The 20226-nt window shown below is 37.4% G+C and overlaps 2 protein-coding genes across 4 annotated transcripts in view; both read right to left on the bottom strand.

Annotated features, from left to right (window-relative positions):
• Positions 1–1569: 1569 nt before the first annotated feature.
• On the bottom strand, positions 1570–5663 carry LOC105199634 (histone acetyltransferase Tip60). The gene is given in 6 exon segments (XM_011166814.3): positions 1570–2764; positions 2766–2847; positions 3277–4360; positions 4434–4502; positions 5356–5413; positions 5521–5663. Coding segments are annotated over 6 exon segments (1380 nt in total). The 5' UTR covers positions 5566–5663; the 3' UTR covers positions 1570–2722.
• Positions 5664–13912: 8249 nt separating this feature from the next.
• Positions 13913–20226, bottom strand: part of LOC113003756 — a 241205-nt gene continuing 234891 nt past the window's right edge. Inside the window, exon 2 of one of the 3 annotated variants that reach the window (XR_005575448.1) lies at positions 13913–16649. The gene's annotated coding sequence lies outside the window, so the exon portion shown is untranslated. The remainder of the gene's footprint in view (positions 16650–20226) is intronic. The other 2 variants (XR_005575447.1, XR_005575446.1) reach the window with 2 other exon arrangements.

The following is a 20226-nucleotide window of genomic DNA, read 5'->3' as shown; positions in this document are numbered from 1 at the left end:
TATCTTACGCATTTAAGTAAGTCAAGTACATAAATGGTTGAATTGAAAAAAATTTAATCGAATTTGGTAAAGTTGCTAACTTTTTCTTTCTCAGTGTGTTATTCTAACCCATTTATTTTGAGATAATGAATCCATGAGATTCTATGTTATATTTGTAACGTTCTTAACGTAATATTATGTATAATATTCACATTAATTGTAAGTTAAAAAACAAAACAAAATATATATTAGCATAAATATCTTACACGGATCCATTATTCCGATCTAAGATTAACGTTAACTTTTCACTCACCGACACGATGCGCAGCAACGGAGTTGTAACGCCACGTTGACCTGCAAGCAACCTACAAATAAGAAATCTAGATTAGCGCTCGAACAACACAATTAACATTAAAAAATTAATATAATATTACTCACCACAAGGTTGTTCCGTCGATGCCCCCCGGGCCTCTTCTCTGAACTCGTCAATGCACAATTCACAACAACAACACAACACTCGCAAGAACGAGAGATTAATTACGATCGTACGCTAATTATCAATGAAACGCGCGACACTTTGTTGATAGCACTGCCATAGAAGTGCTAATCGAAGCGGACTTTCTTATATCACACGACGAAGCGATATCATCACGTATCAAAAGGAACTTAAGGAACACATAACCGCGCGCGGACGTGATCCAAATGCGTAGATCGATACGTTGCCTGGACCGGATGGAGTGATTCCACGCGGTGACTTCACGCAGAATCACCTTTACATCGTCTCGTAAGAACAACAACGCGCACGTATCAGAACAATCTTGCCTCGTCCGAATGTTTATCTTACTGCAGGTTGATCATGAAAACTCGGACGTGCAAAAAGAACTCCGTTCGACATGGCGGATGACGTCACACGAATGGAGTACACGTATGAACGGCATGAACGTAGCGGCGCGGCGAACGAGATTCGCGGCGAGAAAGGCTAGTCAACTTCACACCATTCCTCGTCCGGCACGCCGCAACGTTCGTACGCAACGTATCCCTTCGTGTATACCGTCATCAATCTTATTCCTAATATCCAGAATCGGATAAATTAGGTAATATATTTTTTAAATTAAGTTAAAGAATGGGGAAGGAAGGCTATGTACAAAATTTATTTACGTTACAAATTACATGACCAAAAAGTAAACAACGGGATATGCCTCAATGTGATTTAAAAAAATTAAAATATTGTATTACGTCGATTTTCGTGTTTAAGCGACTACAGCGACCTCTAAAACATTTTAAAAAAATCTGAACAAAAAACTTACTTTTACAACATATATTTTCAATTTCTGGTGAAGCACATAAAGAAAAAAAGTCGGTTTTTTTGGACCACCCTAGTATACACATATGTGTAAGAAATATAAAAATAATTTATATGTAAATAATAAAGTCTCTAAATATTGAAATATTCTAATATATATTGTAAACAAAAGTGGAAGTCTATAGGGCGGAGGGAGGGGAGAGAAGAGGAAGGAGGGGAAAAGAGAGATAGAGCGGATAGATGTGACTACCGATTAGCGATTAAGTAAGTTCGATTAAAAGAATAAATTGGTAAATTGAACTGAAATTTATTTTATATTGGTAACTGGTTTTCTTGTTACAAAATGAAAATTAATATCGACTTACACAGGGAGCATGATTTAACACACAAACTATATTATACTATTGGTAAAACATACAAAAATTCCATTTTTGGCTTGTAATAAAAAATAAATACCGGACGGCATTAAATTGTTTTAATTAGAAGTGTAGAAAATCATTTACATTTAATTTTTGCGATTTCTTTTTACTTTTGTGTAACAATTTGTCACGGTGTCAATTCAGCTCCCCATCCAAAAATATTCACTTTAAGAATTTTAGAAGAAATATAGTTCTTAAAATAAACTTGCTTTATATATATATACATATATATATATATATATATACATATATATATATATATATATATATATATATATATATATATATATACATATATATATGATCTCTACAAGTTTTGCATGAATCGTCATAAATACATTGATGTACTATGTACTTTATGTAATTTGTAATATTCGTAACTATCTATGATGTCATCTCTATACGTCAAGAAAATGTACAATAAATTACATGAAAAAGATGTGTACATATTTACATACACATGATATTATATATGTGTGTGTATGTGTAATACATGTCTTCATTTATCTGTATATTCTAAAAATCGAGTTACAAATAGTAATCTATTGATTGGATCTGTACAAACAGTTCTCTATCAAATTTAAATGCATTTGAGCATGGGGAAATTGTATGTTATAAAATTCACATTTATTTACAATTCTACAAGAACGATAGATTATCTGTACAAATTCGACCACTGCACGACAGCTGTTTGTGAATCTTTAAAAAAAAAGTCTAATCATTATATTAAAACATTGCATTTTTAAGGTATACATTTGTTAGAGGAAATATTCCGTCAGGTAAAATCCGCGAGCACTCGCGTAGTACGATCTTAGCTCTATAACTGAGATCTGCGTGTGTCGACAAGTTTCTAAAGCATTGCAATAAGCGTACATAACGTCAGATATAGTCTTATTAAAACGCTAGACCATCTCCGTCGTAAATTAACATATATATGTACAATTTTTATACACCTTTTAACTGTACTCGCATTCAAAATGTCTGAAAAATAATTTCAAGATGAATCAGCGTTGTTTTATTGTCAATTCGAACTAAGTTCACCATTTGGCCCTAACACTCCAGTCTTTCGGTGTCCAGTGCAAACACTTAGGATCTATTCTGATCTGTCTCTTTTCCATCGCAGTCGAGTGTTGTTCGATAATTTCCCTGCAAATAGAGATATGTATCAATATTTCACCGATTTTAAATAAAGCATAATCTTTAGAGATGTGTGTATCATGCAGATATGAATATCGAATCGAAACAAGTTAGATAAGATTCGGATCCTATTCGAAAATTTCAAATCTGAGAAGTTTTAATCATAAATATTGATAATTTTATACAATTATATTTAAAACAATTATGTTATATAATCAATATTACTTTGTTAACACAGAAATTTTTTAATATCTATACATTAAAATTTTACCCAACAAAATTGTTACTAATTTAAAGTTATGTTTCAACAAATCAATTCAGCTCAATTTGAATTGAAAGAAATTAAATTCGATTCAACTCGGTTCAAAAAGCCTTTGCTCAGGTCAAAAAACCTTTGCACGTCTGTAAGAATCTCTTTTCATTTTAGTTATAAATTACCTATTTAACGTTACAATATATTGTCCCTTGTAGTAATTAATGAGATTCAGATTTTGTAGAGTCGATATCACATCCTCTTTTTTTATTGACGTCAATTCGGAGATCTCACTTATCGTTATTTGCGGCTTCTCATTCTCTACAACAGGTTTTACAGTCAGCAGAATATCGAGTATCGTGTGAGCCCAGTAACTTCGGTATGAAAGTAAACCCAAATCGGATAACGGCTTTTCGGGAGAGCCGGTCTTTCCTTCGAATTTTGATAGTTCGTATGAAAATTCTATTAAAAGCTTGCCGTAACCTCTTCTCTGGTATGGTGGCAGTGTAAGAATACATGCTACATTGTGATCCTCTGTCGATTCCTTTTCCTTCGAAAAATAGCCGACTATGTGAAACCCTCTGCTATCGAAATCTGTCATTACATAGAACAAAAAAGGATCTGTGTCGTAGTATAGGGTTTTGTGATCTAAAAATAGCTTCGCCAGTAGACAAAGATTTTGCGCATAACTTTTGTTTTTGCGGCCATCAATCTCGAAAAATGATATAGATCCCTTCCTGTAGATTTCGTTCCCAGGTGGATGACGTAGATTGCACTTGACTAAATGCCTTTCTAAGCACTTTCGACTCTTTCTGTACTTTAGGCAGAATTCACAAATATATATACAAGTTAAATTTACCATCTCTTGCGGATATGGACTAAAATACCATGGTTTTATTTTATGGCGACCTAATTCAATTAGTTCTACATTTTTCATCCTCGTGACCACATCGTCGTGATGATGCGCGACTAGGGAGCCAGTGGGCCTAGGACCCGGCGTTTGTGGAGGGGCGTCTTGAGAATCCTCGTTTTCTAAAAAGGTCGCTTTTCTTTTCCTAGACATTTTCTTTTGCAGTGCTGCTTGTAGCACGGCATTACCATTAACTGGCTCATTGCTAACGCTACTAGGACTAGGAGGTCTACTGACGGCCTGCTTTTTCGGGGTTGCAGCGCCTGTTCCTGGCGCTGTTGTTCCCTCGCGACGAGGATACTGGACCTTTCTAGTGTCCAGAGAATCTTCCATTACCCATTCATCTAATCGTTTGTTGACTAAAACGAGAGTTTTGATAACAACTGTAATACTTATGATTTTTACATTTAAATGCTAAAACGATTTACTTACAGTCCACATAGTGAACATAATAGCACTTGACGCCTTGTACTTCTTTAACGCTGATGATTTCTGCAAGTGCTATAAATAAGACAAGAAGGTTTTGTTTAAATTGTTGCTATGGCTTTTCGTAAGCTCTATATATTATTGATTTAAACGTTGTACATCTGCATATATATAACTTATTAATTGCAACAAATTTGAAACGAAATTTTACTTATATTCTTAAACATTATATGAAATGAATATCTGAAATATAAATGTTACATGTGAAACAGAATTAGCATTAAGACTAATTTGCCGTTTCTTGCTTTTTGCTTCTTCACACATTATTTTATCTACAATTATGTATCTTGTCTCTTTTGGAATTTATCAATTTATATTTCGCCAATTTTGATAAAACATTGTGTGAAAAGACAATAGACAAAAAGCAAAAAAATAGAAAGCAAAGAGCACATTACAGATTCGTGTCTAGGATTCTATTACATTTATTGTAAAATAAAACTTAATATCAGCCTTGTAAATGTATATATGCATCAAAATAGATGACAGATTTGTTCTATTTACATCCACTTCTTACACCTTTCAACTTTCTCCTTTTTCCTTCAAACGAGAAGAAAAAGAAGAAAGACAAACTGTGCAAAGTTCAGTGAAAAAAAAGAAATAGACATTGTAATCCAACAAGAATCAGAATTGTTTGATTATATCCAAAATCTCTTCAAAGAAGTATCTATAAGTACTTTGCAATAAAACATTGTCTACTTTGTGCATCTCACAACAATGTAGTTCAAAAACAATCTCCTCACATGACAATCACAACTATGGTCACTGTGGTGAACCACAGTTAAGAGACTTCCAGAGAAAAAGCCGTGCCTTTCGGCAACGACATGCTCTCCGGGATGAGTGGAACTATACGCGGATACAATTTACTTACGCCAATCATCCGTGCTGTGCATCCTGACCGGCAAACGGCAGCCTTCCACCAGTGAATTCTGAAAAGTGAGGTTAGATCGTCATCGTGTACGTGCATTCGCGCGTCGCACATGCGTTTTCCCGCGACCTGTCGATGTTCCTGCGTATGGCGCATCGCGACACTTACCACTGAGTCGCATATTGTCTCGCGTTCGTCGTGTTCCTCGATCATTTCAGTTTAAAATTCGGTTAAACCACCGTCGCCAAGCACAATTTTGTTTTGAAGCTTTCGCAGTACTGACGCGAGCGACACACGGAACCGAAGTGCCAAACTATCCGAGACGCTACATTAACTCGGTCGGAGGATAGAGAATGTCGGTACCTGTTTTTGTCGGTATTATCTTTTTCACAGATGGATGGTGATATGTCGTATAATGATAGAATATATTTGTTATCACCAACCAATTTATTATCAAATTATGATTTAATTATAAAAAAAATACACATAGCTCTCTTTTTACATTATATTCTTATATGATTCACTTTTTTTATACAATACTTATGCTTTTTTAACAAATTTCCACAATTTTATTTATGTTTGCACGGTTTTTTATATATATTTTTCACGAAGTATAAAATATCATTAAAAATTTTTTTTTAATTTTCTTCCACACATTAATTTTTCTCGTGTTTATTAAATAAAATGTTTTCAGAATGCATTTTTATATTTTATTTCTATATTTTAAATTACTTTTTGTATAGTTTGTATTAACATAAGTTTTATGTTGCAAATTAATTTTTTACACGATTTCTTTTATATGATTTTTTTTCGCAGTATACATCCACCGTGTATAAAGAGACCCAAGTGTATATATCGGCATAACAAGTTGTTCTCTACAAGGTTTTGAATGTCGACCGTGAGTCTAGATGGCACTTTATATGACCACTGGGATCCCGCAGGGATGACTGATCCGCACATCAGTCATTTAGGTTTATTGTTACAAAACTCCGAACCCGAGCATAATACACTGTGGATATTTTCCTGCATTTACACATTTGACATACATCCACGTACACACGTTTTTATGAACAATAGTATAAATATTTGAGGCAGGATAGAGGCAACCCCCAGGAAACCACTAATGTAACTTTGATATAACAGAGATATAAAAGTACTATATTTAGATATATATAGCAGTTATATCTAGGTTTGCTGAAACAACCTAAAAGATAATAAGAAAAATAAAAAAATAAAGAAAAAATAACAATAAAAACTATAAGACAGGATAGCGTAAATCAAAAGGCATATTTTTTATTTAAATTTAAAAAAAAGAAAAATTTATTTCTTTTCTGTAACATATAGAAAATATTCTATAATAAATAGAAATTTTTGTATCGATAATCTCAGTACCGATAATCTTAATTATTTTCAAAGATATTTGATTTATAATGGCATTAATTATAACAATCTTGATACATATATTGGTACATATATTAAGAGCTATTATGCACTGATTCACACACAAAATAAGATAAAGAAAATTATTAAAATTAATTATAATTTTTATATTTGCATAATTTTTATTTAATGCTACATATTTATTACATCATTATTTATATCATTTTAATATATATTTTATGACACATACCATATATTTTACATACGCATTTGATAAATAGACTTAAGTATATTTAAAAAGGCATGCATGAGATTTATTTATTAATGTAAATTGTCATTTATTAATTATCAATATATTGCATTGCAAAAATCCATGTAATTTACATATAAAATTAAATTATTATTATAATAGCTAGATAAGGGGATGAGAACATAATAAGTGTAAAATAAATATTGCTTCAAAATCAAAGCCATAAAATTTCAATAATTTAATGTTGCTGATCAAATAAATAATTATTATGTTTTACATTTTTCTTATCATGGAATCTTTTGAAATAGTAAAATATCATAATATTTCATTTATAGTCCGCTATTATTTGAATCAATTTTATTAAGAATTATCAAATATAAATTATGGCAAGGGGAATGAAGTTTCGGTATATCTAATTTTAGAAAATGTTGCGATATAAATAGATCTGTAACAAATCAATACATAAAATCATATGAATATTAAATATGTCGTACAATTGCCACGTACGAGAAGCAACGATGAATGAGACAGCATACGCCATGTAATTAAATACGGAGTGGCTAAACTTGGCTTGGCGAACGTCGGGTGGGAATATCCGAAAATTAAGTCACGCGATTCAGATCGCGCGCTGAGATTTCTCATTCTTGTAGGGTGGAATTTAGTCTCGAAATATGTGAACGTAACGTGACATGCATTATATTATCGTTAACATTGCCAATTACTGCCACTTGAGATATATTAAATGTACGAGTTATTCTAATTTCACCGGAAGTAAAAATAAAAGAATTTTTCCGCGAATACTGCGATCGTTACTCCACTTACGTGATAACTAGTGACTTATATGGATTTTTCTCATTGTTTGTAACACAAAATATTACATGGAAATTGCAAACTTTTAAATTTAGATATAGACAAATAACTTTTAGAAGAATATATTATTGGCATTATGACTTATTTATTTATGTATACATGTTAAAAAACATTTTTGGCCTGAGCGCGTTAAAGATACATGGTATACACTAAATATATTAAATTTATTTCTAATACAAGATAAATTCTTTAATTTAATAGGAATTAATTTCTTACATCAAATTATCAATACACAATTATTTTCTAGATTTTCTTCCTCTGTTTCTTTCCCATGATCATTGTACCATAATGTAAATAATTATTACATCAAGTACGTAATTTGCTGGATATATTCGTAGGAAATTTTTAAAAATATTAATTCGATATCTGAGGTTCCAAAATAGGTGTAGGCACAACTACTTTGCATGAAATTTTTTCTCTGTCCTATCGACAATCTCTACAACGCTATCTCAGGCATACTCCTCGTATGCATCCGTGCATACGTGCATAAGTGCATGCAGACACCGGTAAACGGTGTCGAAATATTTTTCAGGCATCCTGTGGTGCGCGCTTATCTTCCCGTGAGATAACGCCCCGATACCGAAAATACGAGCCGTTCGATCGACCGTGTCGTATCGAAAGCCCACTGCCGTCTCTCGAACAGAACCCCACCCGGTATATACATCCCTATGCCTATGTATCGGCGTATGTATGTATTCACGTATGTACCCGTGGAGTCTGCGGCTCTACACGTATACACTCACACACGTTCGCACACATGGCTCTACACATCCGCAAATAAACGCATACACATGTGCACGCGTGCCGGCACGTAAGTGTGCTCGCATCGGGCATACATAAGGGTTGATAGTGCTCGGGCGAGCGAGTCACCCTTACGTGCAGGGCGTGGCCAGGGTCCACGAATCAGAGGACGGGGAGAATCTCACCGAAAGACCAAATCGAACGAAGTAAAAATTTCAGCGGTCGCGTCAAACGCCGACGCCAAAGGGGATAAGCGCGGTTGATCCGGGCTTACATTTTCCTTACTTACCCCCCGTAGCAACCCATGCTGCGCCACGCCACTCCCGAATCCCGTTCCTCTCGAACGATCTTTCACGCGTGACTGTAATTTTACTTGCAGGCTCGTCTCGCTGCCTACGATTCTTTTCTCTAATGATTTCTTGCAAACTTGTGCTGCTTTAAGTCTTGTTCTTTATTGCAAACTTCGTTAATTAGAAATCAATTGAAATCTTGTTTTACGTCCATGGAAAAAACAATCATTGATTGAATGCAATACGTTAAGCAAATTTTGATAAAAATAAACAGAATTTCTGGTTGTTATAATCGAATGTTTTGATATGAAATTAGGACACTTAAATAATTTTGGACATTCACAAGTAACATGTGTGTATTGACTAGTGTATATGCTCAATAACTCACTAAAAAATAATAGCGTTGACTCGGACAAGCAATCTTTGTGAATTTAATAATTATAAGCACGACCTTCTGGTTGGACAAACACTTTTGATAAATCACAGTACGCGATATCGTTCTCAGATGGACACGATGATACTCTGTTTCTCATAAGAAAAAAATAATACAAAAATTAATAGAATAAAAAGTGCAGCATTATGAGATTTTTTGCCGATATTTCAATAAAATGTTTTCTCTCGCAAGTCTCCAAAATTAGGTTCGAAGACAAAAGCAAATAAGATGTCAATATCTTGATAGTACAGTTTTCAGTTCTAAATTTAAAAAATTTCGTCGAAGAACTAAAATATTTAGGTATTGTTTATTCATATTAACGATTAAAATTTTTTAATCAAGTATTAACTCGACTCAATATTTACTTTGATTCGTTCGACTAAATATTGAGTTGGCCCAGTTAATAATTGATTAAAAAATTTTAATGAATAAACAATACCTTTTTTGTGAAACTAAATAATTATTGAATCAATCCAATGTATCAGATTAAACATTTTAGTTTTTCAACAAATATTTTTTTGAATGTATACCAAAATTAATTCAGGAATCAGGATGTCCCTACAATTCTAATTCGTTTCGAGCAGACGTACTAATTAAATCTACTAAGTTTCCAATTAATGCAAATTGATGTTTTTTCAGTGTAGTCGGAATCAGAATGCATACAGATTTGTTTGGTTACCTCAATCAGAATGTAAGATTTGTCTGGTTACTTCAATAAAAATTATAAATTGTTTGTTTCATCAAAATGTCAAGTTGTTATATTATTTTAAATCAATTCAATAAACTTTTTTCAGTGTGACGTAATCGATATTATCTCTTAACAATCAACAAAAAAAAATTGTTAGTCATAAAACTTTGCAAAACTTGTATTTATATTAATAATTGTGCAACTATATTGCTCAATAAGCCAAGATTTGTAAAAATAATTCGACATAATTTCTCCTCGTAATTTAAAATTCTCATTGAATAAGATCAACCACCAAGCTAATCAATTCTCGTAAAAGTGTTGTGGAAACTAAACTCTTCCTGGATTCTTCTACTTCTTCTTCTTCTTCTTTTCTATCAAAATTTTGGGTCGCAGTCTGAAACTATATATCGAAGGATTGCACAGAGAAGGGGGTGAAGAGAGATACGTACATGAGGGAGAGTGTGTCGGAAGAGAAGACGAAGTGGTAGGGTCTGCGTTTAATAGCCGTAGTGTTACCTCGCAGGCCCTTCGCCATTAAGAATCCCGCAAGACCGTCCCGGGGAGTGCCTCCCTCCCTCTCTCCCTAGGCACCCACCCTAAGTCGCCCACCCCCTAGGGCTTCTCCGGGACATATTACACCGCGCCCCGGTAACGCGGATACGATACGTGGCTATACGTGCCCGCCTATATATTGCCAGAGAGGGTATACCACGGTACACTAAAATCATTAGAAGCACGTGCGCGGCGCAGCGCGCAGAATCCCGATCCCTTGCCATTAGAATGCTTAGACGACGACGCTGTCCTATCCGGAGATCAATATCAAAACAACGGCGTGACCGCCCACAATCGTGAGACGACGCAAATTCCGAGGCTTCGCCGTTGTTTCGCAAATGAATTCTGTCAGTGCGAAAGTACTTTTCCCTCCTTCATGCGCTTGTTTGGTCGAGAGGTTCTGATGTAGGCTTGAATGATCGTGGAAATCGTGATTTGTAATATTGTCTGGGGAATTGAAAGTGCGATGGGAGCAGAGGGAAATATAAAATATAAGATATAAAATATAATTTATAATATATATACACATCAAAGATCATTTTATAACAAATTCTGTTATACAACTTTTAGAAGATATTAATCACTAAAAAAAAGTAATATTTTATCTTTTGTTCTAATTACTGACAAAGCTATTCTTCATGTGCAACAGAGTTTCACGATAGATCGTTTTTCGAATAATACCGAGTAACGACCTCATTGCCTATGTCGTCATCTTCGTATTTTGACCGCCAAGCCGAAGGAAAAGAACGCCGCTTACACAATCTTGGCGCATCTACTTTTCTAAATTACGTTGCCCTTCTTCATCGTCTCGGTTCGCGCATATAAGAGGTGGCCTCAAAGGAGAAAGAGCGAGTGAAAACGAGCGACGGAGAGTGCCGGGAGATACGGAGGACACCCCGCGTAAGAGAAAGAGAGAGAGAGAGAGAGAGAGAGGAGGAAGGGAGAGAAAAAGAGCGTGTGAAGAGAAGATAAAGAGAGATGAGGAAAATAAGCGAGCTGCAGAGAGAGACCCGGTACTCTCTTCGTCGTGCTGCTTAAAATTCATAAGGCGCTCTGTTTACTTACTAAAGATACGCGGCTTGCCCCCGTCGCACCCCAATCCGCCGTACCCCCCAACCCCAACCCCAACACCAACCCGTGGTGGCCTCTGGCGCGCCCACCCCCGCGCTTTGGCGATGCCACGCGAGCGCCGTGCTTTATCGCGGAAAATAAAATTATTGGTTGCACTTTTCTCTACGCGAGCGGCTAGAGAACGAGCGAGCGGGCTCGCATCGTTCCTTTTTGTCGTCACCCACGCCGAGAGAATCTCAAGGCGCGAATTTTTCCGCGACGTTTAAACCAAAGAAGTCTCTCTGAACGCCGCGCTCGTTCTCGCCGGGTATATTCGCCAAACTGCAAGAAATCTCGCATGTGTTTACATTAATATGAGCGGTAACAGAACGAATTTAATATTTTATGTTAACAAAAATAATCTGCAAACGGTAGTTTCTCTTTGAAAATTTTTTTCTAAGAAAACAAACAACTTGAATTTTCAAAACTTGAATTTTCAAAATTATGGTCGAAAATTTTTGAACAGTCCATCAATTGCTGATACAACTACAGTTGATGTATTATTTGACGTTCTTACAACATTTCAAAGTTAAAAATCTTCAATTTTATTTACGTGTTAATCATAACGTCTTACAATTTCGGGTCGCGCGCCCTAATCAGCGAGGAGAAATAATCAAAACGTCAACCCCAGTTTTTTTCATTAGCCGGCATTGTCCATTTTATTACTTTTTTTACCCTCATTTCGACCACGAGTTCCGAAAGATCCAAAGTCTGTTAATTAGCATGAGGAGGGCTCGATTATGAACACCGCTTCGATCGGCGTTAGCGGCGCGCGCCGACAGTAAATCAGCTGCCGCCGCGGGCGACCTTGCGGGCAAAGAAGAGGAAAAGTCGTTCAAGGCTGAGGAGAGAGAGATCGGCGCGACTTGAACGACTTAGAAGGTGGGCGACGGAAACGAGATAGTCGTCTGATTATGTCGGACGAATTTTCTCAACGGCTTGCTTGCTGTCGACAACGTCGTTACGCATATACTTCTTCCGGATATGAGCGAGCGTGTGGCTGTGTGTATACACTCAAATGTACGCACGCGCGCGCGCGCGCGCGTGCGTGTGAGCGTGAGTGTGGCTTCACTCACACTCACTTCGCCGCGTTATAATCTCGTTGCTCCCGGCGACGTCGAATAAAGTACTTCCCGGTACTGCCGGTAACGCGAGGCACCAACTATTAACTCATTAGTCGAAGTTCTTCGTATTATCGCATTCTCTTTGAGAGACCGCGCCGGTGTTCCCGTACTTACGGCACCGTACGGTCTTACCCGCCGGGGGTGGATTGGATCGGGCGTTTGAGGAAGACGGAAGTGGAAACAGAAAGGGAAAGAGAAAGGTACGTAAGGGGAGAGAAGGATGGTACACGTGATGGGTGAAAGGAGTGGGTGGTGGTGTGCGTTGCGGATGGTAGAAGCAGTGACGCCGTGCTCACAGAGTTGAGATGGAGAGCTATGGGTGATAGGGGATGAGGGAGGAAAAGACGATGTGGGTGGTCGATGGTAGAGCGTATAGGTAGCGGTAAGGGTTGGTGTGGCACACGGTAAGGATGGTGGCAGCTTCGTAGAAGAGCAGAGCGCGACGGGGGAGGGGGAGGAGGGAGGGAGGGTGGTTGGCCGGAGAAAGGGTAGTGGGCGAGGGTGGTTGCACGCCCGGCATTGTTTCGAACAGGCGTGTACACGTACATACATCTATTTGGCACATAGGTAAAGCATCTTAGAGACCGCGTAGAAGGGAACTACGGCAGCGGCCGTAGAGCTAAAGGAAGGGTTGAGGCGAGAGGAGGGTAATGGTGGGCGCGAGGGTTAGAAAGGGAGACGACGTGAGTATAGAGAAGCAGAAGCAGAAGCAGAAGCAGTAGCTGCGGCAGCGGCGGTGGCAACAGCCAGCCAGCCAGCCATCTTGCCACAAACTTGACTCGACCAATCAGCGTCGAGGCTGTGGTCACCGTTGTACCTTCGGCCCCTTTTCCTCCCACGTCCTGCTGCTTTCCCTCTAGCTCGGATTCCCTCCGTTCCTCTCGCGACGTGGCTCTTCCTCGCCGCTACTCGCTCCTCGGGTCTCTTCTTCTTCGCTAGGTCTGCAACAGCCCCCGTAGCAGCACCTGCCAGCCAACCCTTTAATTCTAATCAATTTACTCTTGCGCGAGACCCCAACCCTTCGTGCAAGCGTATCCTCGTGAGCGCGACCGAACCTCAAGACCTCCTCATTCCCTCGCCCCCTCCCCCAAACCCCTGCTTGCTACCGATGCTCCTGCCGCACCCTCCCCTCCCCCCCCGCAGCCGCTACTCCACTCGAACGATCCTGCTACATCCGATAACGGAACGCCGTTATTCGACCGTCCGGGACTTTCCCGGTAACCGGCTAAATAATTAGCACAGGGAGATTAATCGCCGGGAGTTAAGTCGAGGCTGCGCGTTAACGACCCTCTCGTGACCCACACCTGTGCACTAGCGGGACATTCTCGGGATCGAGTCTAATTTCAGGGGTTTTACTTTCTCGCGTAATTCAAAAACTCGGACAGGGTATGCTGCAAATCAGCCCAGAATCAATTCATGCTCGAACCGCCCCTGATAAATTGCTTCTTTTCAAAGACACGCAAAAAGATCTAGAAACTGTCTAAGCAAAGTCAATCGTCGCGAGGACAAGTTTTTTTTTAAATACGTTTATTCGTAATAGTGTGTATTCCTAATTTATTCTCCTAGGTAGTAATAAATACGTTCAAGATACTTGTTACGGAACAAAAAATTGAACAACGACGTGTACTAATATTCATTATAACGTAATGCGCGTGGTATCTATTACGGGCAGAGTTTACGGGCAAAAATGACTGCGGAACTTTGTACTGGGTCGCGAAGGGCTAATGATGAACGTAAGTTAGAGCAGCATATGTGGATGGTATGAATAATTCGATCGATCCGGATCCCAACGCGATGGCTGAAGTTTACGCGTGCTACGTTTGCAGGAGTTCGGCGGTGCTTGCATAATTTAGTTAATGGCTCGTAGACTAATGGTTAAAGTCCATGCTTAAGCGTTGTACCAAGAACCCTTCCCCTCTAAGAATCCGCCACGGGATTCCATATAGTTGCCTTCTCATGTTCCAATTTATAGCGTTTCGTTGCGTTATTTTCGCCGTTTAACGCCGACAAGGCGCTTTAAAATTTGACAAAAACTGAGTGTCATTCATATTCTACCAAGGTTATCATTTAAACATTTCTCAAGAGGAAATTTTACAATTAGACGAAAAAATTTGCCATCCGAGAAAAAATATGTATTAAAAATAGATACAATAAAAAAATAGAAACAACTAGGAAAAAAATTCACCTAGCAAGCATCTAGTTATAAAACTGTTAGTTATAATTTCTCACTCAACAATGTAAATGTTATATAAAGAGTGTGCCAGCCAGTTACATTGTTGGATGGAAAATTACAACTAACAATTTTATAACTGGTGTTCGCTGGGCAAAAATAAAAATATGCGCGCCATTCATATTTGATAATGTAATACGTCAATGGTATGTACATTACGGAAACGGCGATAAATCTGTTTCGCGAGCGCGGCGAGGGCGTCGCGAACGACGTGTCACCCGGGAGAAAGTGCAAAAATATATCTCCTTTATCGTCGCCAATATATCGGCCGTATTGTACGGCCGCGGCGGTGATAAAGCTGTCTCAAATAAATCGAGAACGTCGGCCTGATTACACACCGTTCCGCGGCACTGGCAGAGAGTAAGCGCGGCTTAACGATGGATCTCCGATCCGATCGCGGGAGCGGCACAATCGTCCTATCTCCGATCACTTTCCTTTTTCCTCTCGTGCATGCTGACGCGTATTCGCGATGCCTGATGGAGTGGCGGAGATCCCAGCCGACGGCGAAGGAATAGACGGGAAGCGCGGGATTTATTTATGTCGGTGATTGGGAGAATTGGGGAACCGAGGGCTTCTCCTTCGCATTAATACCGGAGGGCCCTCCGGTAGGATGGCTTCCGTTCCTATGATTCCGACACGACGCGTATCAAGTCTCGTTTTGTCGCGCGAGGAAAGACTTGTGCCTCTCCAAGTCGCAAGGAACATTTAACTTCGCGCGTTCTTGGGTTCTAAAATACAAGCGAAAAGAAAGAAATATTATTCTTTTTTTTTTTTACTTTTGCACAGTAAGGAGTGCGCAAATGCGATTGTTACACGTCATTTACATAAACATCACAAGCCGCATAAGAGTCCGCGTTAACGTTTGAATTCTCGTTTTGTAATCCCGTTTGGCGACCCGACGCGAATGTCTTGAACAGAAGAACGTGAACCTGTCGGCATTTCTCAAACTCGTTATAATAAGCGACGCGTGCACGTGAAACAAGTTTATTACCCTTTAAGAGTTTCTAAGCAGTCCCGACACCCCGAAGAGGGGTTGCTCTCGAGGTCTTAAGTTCTTGACACTTTAACCTGTCGAGAAAAAGTACCTTAATTTTCCTCCGGAATTTGCCAAAGCTGAAATTTGCCGCGCCCATTCGCGCCAGATTACACACTTAAGGTACAGCGAGCGATTCTTTCGCGCAAATCGTCTATCATTTGTCACGATATTTAATTGTAAGCAAGATACTTTATTAATATTTAGCAATATTTTAATAAAAATTATTGTAAATAGATAATTGTAAGCATTTAATAGTGCGCACTTTTTTGAAAAGCTATAAATACAAAATTATTTATTCTCTTTTGGAATAGTGTAACAGTTTTTAGGATGATGCCTAGCGAAAACTATCGTTGGATATTGCGTTAAACATGCGCAATTAATAACGAATGAGCAAATCGATCGCGAACGAGAATACTTAATTGGCGCTCGTGATAATTATATCGCAGGCACGCCGAGTCCCTAACGGTCCTCAAATTCGGCCGTCTGCCAACCGAAATAACTCCAAGTTCAACAATGTATTCTATACACACGCTCGTACTTGTGTGCCAATCGCTTCGTCATAATTGGTCACGTCTCTCGTTGAATAGCAGCAACTGGAACATAAACGAAAAAAGAAGTGAGTGAAGTGAATGAGGAGGCTCTTAATTCGCACGAAACTACTTAATAAAGCAAATGAATGCGCGACTCTTTTGACTGTTTGACGGGGGGGAAGTCGCGATTAATCCGCGAAGAGCAAACTGGGGTGGCAAGCGGTGGAACAGCGGGAGGAAAAAGAGTAAAGACACGGGAGCGCGAGGGATAGTCGATCTTTTTCTCAAGGGTGGATCTCACCGACATGCGCGACACAACGATGACGACAACAACAACGACGACGACGACGACGACGACGACGACGACGACGACGACGATGACGACAACGACGCCGACGACGGGTCGAGTGGTTTTCAAGCTAATAAAAAAATTACCCCGCCGCATGAAACCCGACGACGTATAAAACGTCGCTGAGTACGACTCACCCTCCCGTCGCCGCTCCCGTCGCTGCCGTTGTCGCTGTTACTGCTGCTGCTGCTGCTGTTGCTGCTCTGGCTTGCCCACCCCCGCGCAAAAAAGGGGAGAAATGCATGGAGTCGACACCTTTTCGGTCTGCTTTTATTTATTTAGGCAAAGAGTTAGACTGCATTCATTTATTTAGACTATCTCGTCTCTTGGCGCTGGAATATTTTTTCAGGAGGTATAAACAATTCAATTGTGAATAAATAAATTTTTATTTATTGGTAGCAATATATTTCCCCAAAAAACATTTAAAGCTACGTGCAAAATAAATGAGACATAAATATAATATTTTAAATAACATTGTGCCTAGAGAATAAATTATTAAAAGCAACTTGGTAAATAAACACAAAAACTATCGTTAATTTTTCAAACAACTAAAAAATCTTATCTGCACACGCATTTCTAGTAATAAACTGGTAAGTGAAAAATTGGACCTAATGACGTTATATAACTTTGAAAATACGTTCATGATTTATTAAAACAGGAAGAGAGAAATGTGCCAAAAATTGAATGTATTCTTCGGATATTAATCAACGAATTCTTCCAAGTAAACGCAAACAACTGACATTTGTAAGTAAGAAAGGTCAATATTCAAATCTTTTTCCTCTCCTGGCCGTTAAATTGGCAATAGTGCCAAGTGCAGTATGACGGCCAACATTTTACGCTGTATAAATGGGACTGAAATTTTTGTGAGTTTGCAGTGAAAAGTTGCAGTCCGTTTTAACATCGTAACGTCTTATATCTTAATTCGCCTCATTCGCGATGTGCTTAATTTAATTTAATTTTCTTAATATCAATCAAACATTGTAAATTGTTAAATTTATGAATGACTAAACGCGCTATATTCAATAAATAAAATACACATATCGTTAATTAATTCCTATGTTTATTCGCAATTCTATTTGAAAACGAAAGCGCTAATTAAGAAATCTTGAAATTGTGAACGTGCTAGAACAACAGAAGAGAAGAGAAATCACTCATTGTCAGATGGACAAGTAAATTCTAAAAATTGAGCTTTTCTTCTCAGCTACAACTTCTAAGTTTAACCTGGCTGCTAATTAAGAGCAGTCCACGCTGTCTTTGCAGGCCGTGCGTACAAAAGAAAACCGGACAAGATTTTTTAAGTTACGCCCATGCTCTTTGTAACACTCTCTGCATCCTCGTTTTTCTTCATTATCTCTCTCTCTCTCTCTCTCTCTCTCTCTCATTTTTCTTTCCTTGCATTTTCTCCATCTCTCTTTCTCTTTTTCCTTCTCGATACTTTTTCACCTTCTTTTCATCATGCCGTTCAGATATTCTACTCACTTTCTCTAGCTTCTTGGCACGGCGCTGGCAGGTCAGCTTAATTATCGTTCAAGTGTTCTTTAAAGAGTGAATTACACGCTCGATATTTACATCCGCGAGCTTTTCACTTTCGTCGTGTTTTTCATCGCGTCCCTTTCTTTTCCTCGTTTCGCTTCGCGACTGCGCTTCCTGGCGCATTCAAGGAATAAAAGAGACAGTGAAAGGAAAAAGCGAGTTGTTCACTAACGTCGTTTCTTTTACACCTTGCAGAGCTTTTTATACGTCTATAACTTTTTATCATGTTTGCATTGCGTAACGGCTTCAGCACTCTTCTCTCGGTTTTTGGTCTCGTTTCCGCGCATGTATTCTCCTAACATTGAAAAAAGAAACAGGATCAATTTAGAAAGTATTATTGAGTCGTTTTTTTTTCTCCGTAATAAATGTCCTAAATTGTTTTGTTTTCAAATGTAATAATAAATTCTTAAAGTTGTTTTCTTCAATCACTACAGTTTTCGATTTAAATCTTTTACAAATTAAATTCTTGCAAATTGAGTTTTGAAAATGTAAATAAATAATACAATTATTCATTAAAGATTAAATAAATTAATTTTTTTAGATGAGTATTCTGACATAATCTTTCTTTTTATAATTAGTCACATTTTTCCATTTTTATTAAAAATAAATAATTTTTATATATTTATGTAATATTACATTGTATATAGATATCCTTCAAATATTTATATTTTACATTCAGTTCACATTTTTTCAATTTTTGTATATTTTGTGTGAGTCGAAGATAGGAAAAGTCAAGAAAAAAGAGAGATCTATTCAAACTGTGTGCCTAGAAGAGTGTAAGAATAGCGATTTGTATTGGAAAAAGAATTTTCTTAGTGAGACTAGCAAGTTAAGAAAGACAGTTCTCCAAAGAGGATCCTTTTATCATTTTTCCTGTAACAGCTATACCGTTAAGAAAGACAAGAAAGAAGAAGAAAAAAACTATTCTATTCTATTATAAAAATCCAATATTTTTAAACTAACAACAAATTGTTATGCTTGCAATTTGTACATTTTTATAAAAGATCGATAATTTTATTATCGATAATATCAATAATTTTATTACCTAAACGTAAACAATCATTATTTTAATATATTTGCTCAAATTAATTGTAAATTAATGCGGACAGAAGAAAAGTTTAAAGAAATTTTTAAAAATTAATTAATGGGAAAGAAATAATGTTTAATTTTTTTATTTAGTTTTATATATTTTTTTATCCCTTTCGCAAACTATATAAAAATTGTACGCAAGGAGGCACGAACGCAAAACGTGCCTGAAGAAAAAAAAATTGACGCTCATTACCGCTCGTTTCGAGCCACGAGGCGGGAAAATGCGGGCGTCTAGAGGTACTTAAACATCGCGTTTGCTCAAAATGCGAGGCAAGTTGCACTTTCATCTTGAGCTCGATTCAAAGTAAAAAAGTAGACTCGTGATGTTCATTCTTTACGCAGAATTATGGAAAAATTCATGTCACTCGTTTGCTCAATAAAGTACGCTTTCTCTCCAGTTACTTCATTATAAGATCGAATAAATATCTATAATATGTATCCATTAAATTTCGAGACAAGTCTATTAATAATAAAAAGTGAATAATACTAACTAAAAACATAAATTTAAGATTTGTGCTTTATAAAAAATAATATTCATTATTTATTTCGTTACTGGAATTATTTCAACAGTTATAATACATCTAAAATATATTTTAATATATCATATAATAATTTTATTATGAAGTAAAAATAGCCCTTTACCAAAATAATGATTTTTTGTAAATGATC

Source organism: Solenopsis invicta, chromosome 8 (genome assembly GCF_016802725.1).
Source record: "Solenopsis invicta isolate M01_SB chromosome 8, UNIL_Sinv_3.0, whole genome shotgun sequence".
Taxonomy (NCBI): domain Eukaryota; kingdom Metazoa; phylum Arthropoda; class Insecta; order Hymenoptera; family Formicidae; genus Solenopsis; species Solenopsis invicta.
The sequence above is the reverse complement of the archived record's forward strand: the minus strand, read 5'-3'. Positions and strand labels throughout refer to the sequence as shown.